General features: G+C 35.3%; 1 protein-coding gene across 2 annotated transcripts; it reads left to right on the top strand.

Annotated features, from left to right (window-relative positions):
- Positions 1-782: 782 nt before the first annotated feature.
- Positions 783-14771, top strand: LOC306859143 (tyrosine-protein kinase HCK-like). Of its 2 annotated transcripts, none has more exons than XM_079400012.1 (13): positions 783-926; positions 3948-4072; positions 4733-4769; positions 5213-5309; positions 5392-5487; positions 7052-7155; positions 7506-7652; positions 7794-7946; positions 9825-10007; positions 10091-10167; positions 10838-10991; positions 11123-11254; positions 13467-14771. In XM_079400012.1, the coding sequence occupies exons 2-13, from the start codon at positions 3956-3958 to the stop codon at positions 13667-13669; spliced, it is 1500 nt and encodes a 499-aa protein (XP_079256138.1). In that variant the 5' UTR covers positions 783-926; positions 3948-3955; the 3' UTR covers positions 13670-14771. The 2 variants fall into 2 exon arrangements, with proteins under 2 accessions (XP_079256138.1, XP_079256139.1); XM_079400013.1 differs by having other exon boundaries at positions 797-926; positions 3924-4072; positions 13467-14687.
- Positions 14772-15098: the final 327 nt, after the last annotated feature.

Here is a 15098-nt window from a genome sequence, read left to right as displayed (position 1 = left end):
GTTTTGGCTTAGTATTTATTAAAGAAGAGTTAGAATGATGTATTTGCTTGGTTATCATGTTTCTCTTTCTCTCCTCTTTCCAAAGAAGAGGTTGTTTAATCTCACCATCTGATAGGGGATTATTCTGTCTTTATGTAACCATGAGGCCAGACCAACTGTTTATTTGTCTATTTCCAATCCAATAATACATCTGTGTGCTTCTGTCTGTGGTTGGGGACTATAGGCTACCCTCGGCTCGCCCATCTAATCTGTTCTCAAGCAAATCTTTTCTAAATCTGCCTTTGTTGTTGATTTTTTTTGTTACATTTTCTTTTATCATCACTTGTATTTGAAATCGTTGGTCAAAATTTGAATGATACTTTTACTGAACGTTTTTTATTCCCCCTCAGAAGTGAAGTGACATTGTAAAAGGGTTTTAAACAGCTTTTTTTTTTTGCAACCTTCACACAAAATACCCTGGTTTCACAGTGTTGTATGAAGACTATTGCGTGAATAGGGCATGCGGATATCGAAGCGGAATATTTATGACAGATTTCCTCTGACTACGGAGTGTCTCAATACTCACTGAGCTCCCTACCTAGACAGCTTTACAAGCGTCATAAGAGCTTGATTTATTTTTGTTGCCATTATCAGCTTGCTATGAATCGGATGGGTTCAGTGTGTATGTATGAGCTGAGCTGACTCGGAGCTCGCCTGGTGTTCTAAACTGTTGTCTATGAAGGGATCTCAGTAGTTTTTGAGACACGTCCCTTCACTTCCTCTTGGACAGTATGCTTCAGCGCGAGTCTCGCTTACTGAGACTCAGAAGCGCATCAGTGTGATGGAGGAGCCGGTGTGAAGCGGCTTCAACATTTCTACATCTCGGTTAACTAGCGAGATTTTGTGAATAAAGAAATATACTTTTCTTCTGGATTGCAACTTAAGTGGTAAGTTCGCTTAAAATAGCTACATATTTTGTATTTATTTATTTTTACATGTCTTCTTACGAGTTATTATTTAGTTAGGGTTTTATATTGTTTCATAATTTCTAATATATATATATATTTTTTGGTAATTAAACGATTAGGACTTTAAGTCGATTCAGACCCTACTCTTTAAAAAGCTGATTGATGTTCGTTTTTTTTTTTTAAACGAGGATTCATATTCACCTAACTTAAGTAGTAGCCCTGATATTAACATTTAAAATTAATATGTCTACAATTTTTATTTTATTATTATTATTTTTTTTGTCGTGTCTCTGTAAACTAGAAACTTCTATATTAATAGCCTAATAATAATAGGGGGAAAATCTACTTCTTCAGACCCTAATTTCATCACACGATTTCGGCCTAGCTGATTATTCTTTTGCTGAATTGTTAATTTGGATTAATTTCTAAAGCATGACAGTTACTGTGTCAAATCCAATAGGTTACTTTTTTTTTTTTTTTTAAACGCAGTCATGCGTTTGAGGAACCTGCATGTTTCTTTGAAATAATATCATGCTTTAGCTTTAGTTATACTGGTACTTCCATAGTTCACTATAGTTTTACAGAACATGACAATATCAGAGGGCACATTTAAATATTTCTCTTCCTCCTCAGAGGATTGATCTCCTCGTGAAAAAGGACACTCAAAAACACTCTTTACAGTAATGTTTCACGTTTCTCTGTTGGCTGTTGGCCTGCTGAAGTCAGTCAGCTGTGGTGTTTTCTGACAGTTTGCACATACAGTATGTTTCAGGGAGAGAAAACAAATGACAATGAGAGAGTCCTGACAAGGAAGGTGGAACTGACAGATCCCACATTTGCATGTGTGGTTAAATGAAAAGAGCTCCCTGCGCTCCCGTGGGAAAGGTGGAGGTGGTTCCTCTGAGCTCTGGGGCTTTGAGGGACAAAATAATCTTTGGATGGGACGGGTGACACTGTCGAAAGGCAAATCTGAAAATGTCCTCCGGGTGTGATCAGTTATCGGATTCAGAGTCGGAAGAAGGAAATGTACCTGTGATCAAGCCAGCAATTAAGCAGGTTGAGAGGAGACTATACCTGAACATCAACTCCCCTGTGAAAAGAACTATTTTAGTATACAATGTAAAAAAAATAGGTTTCAACTTAAAATAATTTGTTACCCCCGCTGACTTAAAATCTTTAGTTTAGTCAACTAAAATATTCCAGTTGTCCCTTAAATTAACATTGAGTAACTTAAAATTTCAAGTTGACTAAACTAAAAATTTTAAGTCAGCGGAAAGTTGAAAACTGGAACAATTTCATTAGAGTAGCTACTTATTACGTAAATAAAAAAATATAGGACAAAAGTGCAAATTATGTTTTCGGACATCAGCATGTTATTTGCAATCGAATGAAAATGTAATTATAGTTTGAATTTTTGTGTTAAATGCTATTAGTTTAACTTTTTTTGAACCACATAAATAGGATCTTTATACTGTATGTACTTTCATAATTCTGTTGTCTTTGAATTATGGCTGAAGAACAGTCAAGCAGTTATGAAAAAAACTGAATTAAGTGCTTTAGTAAGTTAGTGTACTTATTCAGACTTTAAAGTAAAACATTAACATTTAACATTAATAATATAAAAAATATAGCATAGAGTGCACTTTTTAAAGGAAGCATTGTCATAAAAGTGTACTCTCTCTTCAGTGGCCTTTATTTCAGCAATATTATTTTCAAGCACATTTTGCACTTTGAAGATTTGAAGTATACTACAAGTGTATTTATTTAAATGAATGCATTTGTTTTTCACAATGGACCTGATCCCATTAGAGTCAGCCAGTGAGACTAAAAAAGCATTCGAAATCAAAAGCAACACAAGAAACAACTTCAAATAAAGAGAAAGCAGAACATGGATGAACAAGCTACGGGAAACAAGTTTTTAATGCGCCACATATTTCTCAAACTCATTGCATCTACTGAAGGACGCAACTTTAGCAGTTCTTAAATTACAATTCAGTGTTCAGCAGATTAGACTCTCCAGTGACATTTCTACAATTTACTTCTTTATCCTGGTTATCTTCAGAACAAACAGACTGACCATTGATATTAAATTTGGTGTTTTGGTTGTGGTTTTCAGTAGGGTTTCATGCACGTCCAGATTAAGAGTGAATTAGTTAATTATCAAACATGAAATGGAACATGAACCTCCACTATAAGAGCACACTGCACTCTCATGACAAGAGATGCAAGTTAAAGGTCCTTTATTCTTAGGCGATAGCCACAGAGAGGCCGAAGAGACATGCGGTTTCCGCTCACCTCTCGTTCAAAAGTGAGGGAAAAGTAGCTTTTTTCTTCCAACAATCGACAGAGTTGGAATCTATTTTTGATGGGAGGCAGTTCTTTACGTTTTGGTTGATTAATTTCAGCTACATTCTCAGAAAAGCGTTAGGGTGTTAAGGCTAGCTGATTTGAATCAGCTTTGAACATTAGGCCTTAACCAACCACAGTTTCCACTGAGCAGCTTCCGCATGAGCATGTGTGAGCGAGTTAATGGCAAAACCACAGGCGAGAGAGAACTGCAGCCTACAACGTCAGTATGAGAAACCCGGTTATTTTGACTTTCACTGTATTTATCGGTCAGGCTTACGTTTCCCAAAAGAGTCATACACCAATTGTAGCAACCAAGGGTCTCTACGATCTACACAGGCTTCCAATGATTTTGGGAAATCACGTTTATTTATGTCTGACTCATAATATTGGAAATACTAATCTGAAGTATTATCTTACCACTTAGGTGCATCTTGTTGTACACTAGGCCAAAAACGAGGCATTTAATACAATTTGAGTCATATATGGTACATTACAGACATTTTTCCATCATAATCTGTTCCATTCATGCTTTTCGAGCATTAAAAATAACCGTTGTTTAGTGGGAACTCAGAACAACCCAGGTTTTGCATATTTTCTATTCTGGACAGGTTTTTAAACATACGTTAGTGCCTTCTGTTGTTAACTCTTCAGGCCTCAACATGGGCTGTGTGGGGACCAAACCTGAGCAGGATCCTATTGGCAAATCGATGGGCAGCGATGACAACCGCAACCAGACAGCACATTACACCAAAGACCCAACGGCAGGCTCCAAAGCTGTAAGTGGAAGCATTTCGGAATTTCCGATTAAATTGAGAAGACATATTTTCAGGGTTATTCCTGAGCATGATTTCTACTGAAAAGGGCTGAGTTGCGCTAAGCCATCAGAATTGGCTGCTTCAGCACATTTTGTGATTTCAAATACTGTACTTCCACTTTCTTCGAGTCTGAGAGACAGATTAGTCTCAGCTGTACGATCATCTTGACTTTGCATATATTAATAAAATATTATATATAATATTTTGAATTCACTTTTATTTTGACATGTTATTTAAGTCCAGGTTTTAGTTCTTTTTAAATATTATTATGTTTTAAATACTTCAGTTTAGATTTACTTAAATTAACATGAATTTAACATTTCTCATTTCTCAAGTTTTTCATCTAATACAATATTTTATTTCTTTTCTTTTTTATTCCAATTACTGAAAACATCATTTTTAATAGTTTTAGTTAACAGTAACAACACCGCTCTGTGCTTGGTTTCTAGCTGCTGCTACCTGATTTACATAATGACCTTAAAAAGTGCATGAAATGTTTATTTAAACAGATATCTTCTATTTGAAAGACTGCCTCAGACAGTTCTGTTTTTGTGCTCAGAAAAGAGAACTGAAATGTCTAATATGCTGTTTTAAATACTTCTCCTCTTCTTCCATCTATAGAACAGAACCGCCTCCAACCCAGCTCCTGGGCCAGATAGTAAGTGAAATTGTCTTTGATTTCTAGCAAATAGGTAGGATTTCTCATTCTGAATGTTAGAGTTTTGTAAAATATTGAAATACACATTTCAACTCATATGGCTGACCTTGTGAGCAAGAGTCAAAACATACAGTGATGTGGAATTAAATGTGTTGTAAACATGTAAAAGTAGCTTGTTTTGAGGTTTAGTGGCGACGCAGATAGTTAGCTGTTTTCCACATGCATTTCATTCAACCTCAGTGTGTGCTGTAGCACACGCAGTGCATAAGCCTGCTATTAATTTTCAACCTTAATCTATGTATAAAAAGTATATTCTCACTTTAAAAACTCACAACAAGGGTTGTTAAAAACACTGTCGTGTGACACCAGTCTGTTTCTTGCTCGGAACCATACTGAATGTGTGATCACAGCTCTTTCACACTAAATATTCCATTTGCCTTTAGCTTCAGAGAGCATTGCCATAGCTCTGTTTGACTATGAAGCTATGCATGAAGGTGACCTGGGCTTCAAGAAAGGAGACAGACTCAAAATACTTCAGGAGTAAGTAGACCTGTCATTCTGAATGAGGCTTTAACATGCAGTACCTCACTTCTTTGACTGATTGAATGATTGATGTGTTTAGGTCAGGTGAATGGTGGAAAGCAGCATTACTCAGCACTGGTCAGGAGGGCTTCATTCCCAGTAATTATGTTGCCAAGGATACTCTGGAAACTGAAGAGTGAGTAAATAAAGTTTGTGTACATTTGTAGTGGTGGCATTGATCTCACAGTAAAGGTTGTTTATAATATGTGACCCTGGACCACAAAACCAGTCATAAGTAGCACAGGTAGTAATAGCCAACAATACATCATTGTATGGGTCAAAATTATAGATTTTTTATGCCAAAAATCATTAGGATATTAAGTAAAGATCATGTTCCATGAAGATATTTTGAAAATGTCCTACCATAAATATATCAAAACCTAACTTTTGATTACTAATATGAATTGCTAAGAACTTCATTTGAAAAGAAAGTGAAAGTCGTGACGTATTGTCAAGTATGGTGACCCATACTCGAAATTGGTGCTCTGCGTTTAACCCATCCAAGTGCACACACACAGCAGTGAGTAGTGAACAAATGCACACACACACACACACACACACACACACACACACACACCCGGAGCAGTGGGCAGCCATGCTGCGGCGCCCGGGGAGCAGTTGGGGGTTCGGTGCCTTGCTCAAGGGCACCTCAGTCGTGGTATTGAGGGTGGAGAGAGCGCTGGACATTCACTCCCCCCCACCTACAATTCCTGCCGGCCGGGGACTCGAACCCGCAACCTTTCGATTACGAGTCCGACTCTCTAGCCATTAGGCCACGACTTCCCCGCAAATTTTGGACAAATTTAAAGGTGAATAGCCTATCCTAACAAACCATACACCAGTGGAAAGTTTATTTATTCAGCTTTCAGGTGATGTACAAATATCAATAAAAAACATTTGACCCTTATGACTGTTTTTTGGGTTCAGGGTCACATATAATAATAAGGATGTTTAATATAATATAATATAATATAATATAATAATAGTGTGTGTGTGTGTGTGTGTGTGTGTGTGTTTGTGTGTGTGTGTGTATGTGGTTTATGAGGACACAAATTTGTATAATGACACGGGTATGACAGAGGTATTACAATATGAAGGTGGTTTATGAGGACACTGCCTATGTCCCCGTAATTCAAAAGGCTTAAAAAACATACTAAATGGTGTATTTTTGAAAATCTAAAAATGCACAAAGTCTCCTGTGAGGGCTAAGTTTAGGTGTAGGGTTGGTGTAGGGCAATAGCACACACAGTTTGTTCAGTATAAAAACCATTACGCCTATGGAGAGTCCCCATAAACCACAAAAACCAACATGTGTGTGTGTGTGTGTGTGTGAGCACGTTAAAATGACAGTAAAGAGATAAAATGTTACAAAATATTTCGAATAAATGCTTTTCTTTTGAACTTCAAAGAATTCTGAAAAAAAGAAAAGTTTTACAGTTTCCACAAAAATATTAAAGAGCTCAGCTGTTTTCAACATTGATAATATTAAGAAATGTTTCACCAAATTGACAAGTTAGAATGATTTGACACTGAAGACTGAAGTAATGGTTCAGCTGTGCAACACAGAAATAATTAGCATTTTAAAATATATTCAAATAGAAAACAGTTCGTTTAAATTCTAATAATATTTCACAATAGTATTTTTGAACGGTTGTGGTTTTTTAATATCATTTTTCATCTATTTACGTATATATCTACAGGTGGTTTTTTAAAGGTGTCAGCAGAAAGGATGCAGAGAGACAGCTGCTGGCTTCTGGAAACAAAATCGGATCTTTTATGATCAGAGACAGTGAAACCACCCAGGGTACGTTCAGCACAGTGTTATTGCTGAAGGGTTTTAGACAGCACTCTTAAAAATAAAGGTGCTTAAAAGGTTCTGACGCCATAGAAGAACCATTTTTGGTTCCACAAAGAACCATTCAGTCAAAGGTACTTTAAAGAACCATCTCTTTCTTACCTTTTTATAATCTGAAGAACCTTCTTTCACCACAAAGAACCTTTTGTGAAACAGAAAGGTTCCTCAGACGTTAAAGGTTCTTTATGGGACCATTGGCATTACCAGTGTTATTTTCTTATAGCGGTAACATTTTTACTCAGCTACACATCTACCAGATCCTTATCTGCCCTTAAAAACATCTCTGTCTCCCCCCTCAGGAAGCTACTCACTGTCTGTCAGAGACTGCGATCGAACAGGAGACACTGTGAAGCATTATAAGATCCGCACACTGGATAATGGCGGTTTCTATATTTCTCCACGTATCACCTTCAACACCCTGCAGGATCTGATCAGCCACTACAAGAGTAAGTAAAGTACAAAAATGCAAATATCTGGACACATTTCACTGGATAATATACATATTTAATCTTTACCAACCCTTTTCATGAAGGATTGTTTACTCAGCTGGTTTACAATTAACAAACTGTATCAATTTGCATCTGCAGAGCAAAGCGATGGGTTGTGCCAATCTCTCACTGTTCCCTGTCTGAGTCCCAAACCTCAGAAACCTTGGGAGAAAGATGCTTGGGAGATCCCACGTGAGTCCCTCAAACTGGATAAACGTCTGGGAGCAGGCCAGTTTGGAGAGGTCTGGATGGGTAAGACACATACTGCTTGCTTTAATATGTATTCCTTATGTGTCTACTTACTCCAAAAACTGTTGTTGTGCAGCATGGTTTGTTTAGTAGGATCTGAAAGATTTGTCCAGGGTAAAATACAGAACTAAAATGGTTGGTTATGACTCTAAAAAGTCGGATTTGAAGTGTGCAAGCATTGGCAGCAAAATGCCAGTGAACTAACATTAATTAATATGCCAAGTATATAACATGTTGTTCATGAATCCCTTGTTTGTCCTGAGCAGTTCAGCTGCCTTCTGTTCTTCTGAAAAATCCAACAACTCCTGCACATTCTTTGGTTTTCCAGCATCTTCGGCATATTAGAATTTTTGAAATCCATCTTTTAACGCTGAGGACAATTGAGGGACTCATGCATAACTATTATATAAGATAAAACATGTACTGATGCTGAAGAAGGCCAGGGGGTGTAAACTTTTTTAATTGGATGATCAGGGTAAACTGTACTAATTTTTGTCTTCTGGGCAACATGTAATTATTTATAGAGCTTCTGAAGTTCAGTAATAAATGAAAAAATATGATTGTCAAACAAAATGAGAAGAATTTACACATCATCATCCTGTTCAAAAGTTTACATCCCCCGGCTCTTGATGTATTGTTGCCTTTTTGAGCATCAGTAAATGTTTTCACCTTTTGTAATAGTTGTGTACGAGTCCGTCAGTTGTCCTCATTGTGAAAATATGGATCTCAAAATCATACAGTCACTGTTGGAAAGGGTTCAAAACCAAAGAATGTGCAGAAGCTGGAGGATTTTTCTGAAGAACAGCAGATAGTTGAATGGCTCAAAACCAACATGAACAACATGAACAACTATCACAAATTATAAAAACAGCCGTGGATCATCCAGGAAATTACACATAATATTAAGATTCAAGGGTATGTAAACTTTTGAATGGGATCTTTTTTTTAAAATTCAGTTATTATTTTGTCTTGTGGAGAATATATAAACATCTGTTATGTGAAATAGCTTATTAAGGACAGTACTAAATAAAATATAGCATGCAATTTTCATGATCCCTCTTGTTTTGTCTCAATTCTTAAAATTTTTCACACTCTGCATATATATATACGTATATATATATATATATATATACAACTGTATATATATATATATATATATATATATATATATATATATATATATATATATATATATATATATATATAAATTTCAATTAATCATTTGATACAATGCATTTATTGTGTACATACATGTTTATATAATTATACAGATATAATTACATCTGTAATTAGATTTATAATTACACTGTTGACCCATCCCTTACACCTTAACCCACCCTTAAACCTACCCATACCACCAAACCTGTCCCTAACCTCACCTGTATCCCTCCTCAATAACAGAAAAAGTGTTTTGCAATTCAATGAACACAAAAAGTATTCATTTTAATGTAAGTACATAGTAGTTAAGGCCACCTAAAAAGTGCGACCGAAAATACATTACACAAAATGTACATTATTGATATATGAATCACAATGACACTGTTATTAAATCACAACTTATAATTACAGTAATAAATATTTTTTTCATTAATTATAAAGGTGCCTAATGAAGACCTGATGGTAATATAGGACTTTTGTTTTTGTCCTGCACCTGAGCCTTCATGTTTATGGGATCCGCATGCCCTTTTTTACTTTTCAGTAATTATAAACCTGTAAAAACACAAACCTAAAGCTGTACCTAAAAACTGAACAGATCTTGAACCTGATCTGATACCCAACAGTTTCTCAGATCCTGTCACGCTTTGGGCAGGGAGCAGATACTAATAATGGTATAATGAAAATGAAGAATTCCAGTGTAACTCGTCTCTTTTTGCTTTTCAGCAACATACAACAAGCACACAAAAGTGGCAGTGAAGACTATGAAGCCTGGCACTATGTCTAAGGAAGCTTTCCTCATGGAGGCCCACTTAATGAAATCCCTCCAGCACGACAAACTGGTCCGTCTCAATGCTGTGGTCACCAAAGAGGAGCCCATATTCATCATTACAGAGTACATGGAGAAAGGTGACTGTGACTCCAGACTCCACTGTGCAGAGCATGGCTTTATATATCTGTATTTATCTGTTTGTGTTGCCTGTGTTTTACAGGCAGTTTACTGGACTTCATTAAAAGTGATGAAGGGAATCGTGTCCAGTTGCCCAAACTGATTGACTTCTCAGCACAGGTGAGGTGATTTAAAGATAAAACTTGTTCAGTTCATGTTCTTTCCTCCCACATACAGAGTCACGTTCCCTTGATGTGGAAGACAGACTTGCTTTTGAAGATTTTAATATTCAAATGTGATAACCGACAAACAGTAATATTTGTGTACAGAGGTGTGTGTGTGTGTGAGTGTGTGAGAGAGGGTTGAGTCCACCATTAACATGACAATCAATTCCTTTAACTTTCTGTCACTGTTAATCCAGGATAATATCAATTTGTTCTCTCTATTGTGCAAGTGATTCTTTAAAATAGTGAAACAGACACTTGCGGTGAAAAGTAAATAATTAAATGAAACTATGAAACTGTTTTCAATTTATATTATAAAGATATACAAGATATATTAGATATACCAGGAAATATTAGGTAAATATGATGCTTCATTCAAGTGAGAATTTTGAATGCAAGTGTGCATGACGGTTGCAAAAAATAGGGTGTGACACTGAGTTGGAAAGAGGAAGAGAATTGCAAGCACTTAACAAGACAGATGTGAATCTGCCATGGCCGATAAGAGGAGTCACACACACACACACACACACCATTATAGCTTATCGCACCTCTTGCTCTCAGTGACACAAACCCAGTGTAAGCACACCATTAAAGTAACTAAAACATTATTTTTTCTCTGACTTCAGATAGCAGAAGGTATGGCTTACATTGAGCAGAAAAACTACATCCACAGAGACCTTCGTGCTGCCAACATCCTGGTCAACAAGAGTTTAGTGTGTAAGATTGCTGATTTCGGACTGGCCCGTATCATAGAGGACAATGAATACACTGCCAGAGAAGGTTAGTGGGATACACAGCCAAACATGTTAAGAAACCAAGTTAATTTAAGTAGGTAAACTGTGGAAACATGCATGTTTCTTTATAGGTTATTGTCAGAGGAAGTCATGTTAAAAATTTTTTTGTGATCTAAGGTGCCAAGTTCCCCATAAAATGGACCGCTCCAGAGGCCATAAACTATGGTTCCTTCACCATTAAATCAGATGTGTGGTCGTTTGGCATTCTGCTCACAGAAATCATTAGCTATGGTCGCACACCGTATCCAGGTTAGTGTTCACCACAGTGCACTGTGAAAAGGTCTAATCTGTGCCATTTGTGCCTATTTGTTTTTGTATCTCTATGAATTCTAGGATTCTGAACTATTATTTAATTGATTTACCTTTGTTTTCAAAACTAAGTTAATTAAAAATTTGTATTTTTAAAATTCGATTTAAATCAAGCTCCTTGTCACTGCATTATCAAACTTTTAAATTAAATGTTTTAATTTATTTAATTTCTACTAAAACTCTGAAAAAGTACATTTCTTGACATTAAATTAAACTATAAGCTTTACTTAACTATAAGTGCTGATAAAAAACTGTTCTGAAAATCAGTAAAGGGGTCATGAACTGAGAAACCAAAATTCCCTTGATCTTTTGACATAAGAGGTCATGGTACTATAAATCCTGAAAGTTTTAAAACTTTCTCATAAGTCTAAATACAGCTTATATTGAAGGTAGTCTGTCAAAATTACAGCTTGTGGAATGTACGACTCTATGATGTAATAGTGTGGATAAGCACCGCCTCGGCAGAAGAAAAGCAACACCTGCTTCGACATCACTGCCTGTTTAGCCCCGCCCACCGATTCGTGCTTGTAGAGGGTAAATGACAAAAACGGCAAATGCAGGTCTACACGGAAACCAAACGATACACTTTATTTAATGAACTTTGTTTTTAATGAAATTCTAGACCATGTGAGCAAGAACCTGGTCTTTTGTTCACTTAATTTTACCGTGGATTCTTTTAGAAACACGGCACAATTGGACACAGGATTTTCAGAAAGATTGAAACTAAAAGACGATGCTTTGCCGCCTGTATTGGATCTGACATTAATTTCGCACCACACAAGTGTGAATAACTGTTTTCATCAAGTGGGTATTATTGCTTTGTCTGTTATTACAGATCGTTTGATATGTACTGAGTATTTAACCTAGATCACAGCAGCATCCATCTGTGAAGGATGTCGGCTGTCAAATATGCAAAAATGTTAGCCAATCACAGCAGTGGGCGTGTACTTTCGAGTCTACAATCGACCACACCTTTTCAAGCAGAGCGTTCTGATGAGGGGGGTCAAAAACAGGACAGAAAATAGCCTATTACTTCTAAATTGGATCTGAGAGAACAGAGCAAAATAAAAAACAAAGGCCCATCATGACCCATTAAAAAAATTAGACACATCAAATAAACCTAAAACATTTCTTAGAATTAACTACTAGCAATAACAAATTCTAGTAACTGTTTCATTTCTTCTTAGTTGAGTTCACATAACTTAATGCATTAAACTTTCAGTAATAACTGAGTGAAACAAACTCACTTTATGATATTGTTAAAAAGTTTGGGGTTGATAAGATTTTTTTTTGAAAGACATCTCTTATGCTCACCAAGGCTTCATTTATTTGATCAAATATATTATAAACAGTAATATTGTGAAATATCATTACAATGTAAAGTAATTGTTTTTTTAATAATTTATCTTAATATATTTCAAATGTAATTCATTCCTGTGATGACAGCATCAGTGAATTTTCAGCATCAGTGTCAATGTCACATGATCCTTCACAAATCATTCTAATATGCTGATTTGCTGCTCAAGAAACATTTCTTATTAATATCAACGTTGAAAACAGTTGTACTGCAACTTTTATGGAAACCATGGTACGTTTTGTCAGTATTTTTTAATGAACAGAAAATTTAATACATCCTTGTTGATTTAAAGTATTAATTTCTTTCCAAAAACTACGGTAACGGTAATATATTTAACGGTGGTATGCATTTCACTTTTTAGTCTTAGAGTGCATTTTTTAAATCTTTGTTTTTCAATTGAATTGCAGCTAATCTGCATATATCTATTCATCATCATTATTAAGAAAATCTCTCTTCAACCCTGTTGTACTGTGACATTTCCTTTTTTTAAAAAAAAATAATAGTTAGTTTTTTCTGTCATAATATTTGAGGGAATAAAATGATTTTTCACCACCTGGTGCAAACAGAAGTAGATTTCAGGCTTTATCATATCTGGTGCAGTAATGCTATGATCTTGGAGTCTGAAGTGAGAAAATATGATTTCTTGAATTTTCATTTCTTGAATTTTTTTATACAAAAACAATTTTGAAAAATGATGAATTGTTAAGCTCAATTTGCACAGTTTCCGGAGAATGACCCAAAACTAATGTGTGGTAACAGCTGATGCTAGAAACTCTGTGTTTACGGTGTGTTTAGGTATGACAAATCCAGAGGTGATCCGTGCTCTGGAGAGAGGTTACCGTATGCAGCGTCTGGACTCCTGTCCTCAAGAGCTCTATGACATCATGCTGGAATGCTGGAAGAACAAGCCAGAGGACAGGCCCACCTTTGAGTACCTGCAGAGTGTACTGGAGGACTTTTACACTGCCACAGAGAGCCAGTATCAGCAACAGCCTTGACACACACACACACACACACACACACTTTGACATGACCTTGATCTTGCATAAATCCCATTTATCAGGAAGAAATGTACACATATGTAACTTATCCATGCCAACTTGTCGACTTTATACATATGTAGTGAAATTGAATGTGAAAAGTTATAGTGTGTTATTTAATATGTAAATGAATACAATTTCAAAATCTCAGTAATAGCAGTTTTATTTCTATCATGCAGAGCCCTTTGCCTTACACTGAGTGTTGCACAACAGAAACTATATGAAATTTGAATTTTAATATAAAACGTGAGAAATAATATTCTTTTTTCATGTTATAATTTTTCTGATTTATTTGTAAAAACCTGATGACAGATGTATTTTAGAGCTAATCATATGTGTGTGTATTGTAACTGACAGTACACATAGAGCAAAAAAATAAATTGTAGCTTTGATTGCTTAAGAAAAGATCATTTCTAAAACTTCAACCTACATTAGGTTTCAAAGACTTTATTGTGGATTCGAAAATGTATATACATGTATTTACAACAACAACAAAAAAATAATAATTTTTAAATCATTGCTCCAAACATTTCAGGGAAAAAAGCATCTGTACCTAAAAGGTAGCTATGAATATTTCATTGAGTCTCTGTGTATTGATATTTTATGAAGTTGTAAGTTTATGCTTAATTTTTTCATATTTTCTGGTTTAGTACTTTTACAAGCCTGAAACGATTTCTCATTTGATATGTATCTTACTTGTACATCTTCTGTTTTGTTGATATTCGTTTGAAATTTTGTGCAATAATAGTAAATGATTTATGTGACATTCTTTTTTTCTGATTTCCTGCAATCATATTGAGGGACCTTTCATTTAAAAAACAAAAAAGTAAAACATGATGCTGATTTTCAGTACACTTTTCTATGATGTAAAGTCTTTTCCAAAGAGTTACCTATAAATAAATGTAGTGTGCATGTATGTTGTTACAATTAGTCCATAAAACAAATAAATGAATTTTCATTTTGAGTAGTGTGAAGGAAAAAAAATCTCATTCACTATCATTCTCGTAATAGCGCTACAAACTTGTTAAATTATTTTATTGATGCATTTATTAAATCATGGAAAATTACCACATCGTTAAGTCATAACTAACACTATAATGATAGCAATATAACAATATGTGACCCTGGATCACAAAACCAGTCTTAAGTCGCTGAGGTATATTTGTAGCAATAGCCAAAAAATACATTGTATGGGTCAAAATTATCCATGTTTCTTTTATGTCAAAAATCATTAGGAAATTAAGTAGAGATCATGTTCCATGAAGATATGTAACTAATTTCCTACTGTAAACATATACAAAACTTTTTTGATCAGTAATATGCATTGCTAAGAACTTCATTTGGACAACTTTAAAAGCGATTTTCTCAATATTTTGATTTTTTTGCA

The sequence above is a fragment of the Barbus barbus genome (assembly GCF_936440315.1).
Source record: "Barbus barbus genome assembly, chromosome: 40".
NCBI lineage: Eukaryota > Metazoa > Chordata > Actinopteri > Cypriniformes > Cyprinidae > Barbus > Barbus barbus.
The sequence above is the reverse complement of the archived record's forward strand: the minus strand, read 5'-3'. Positions and strand labels throughout refer to the sequence as shown.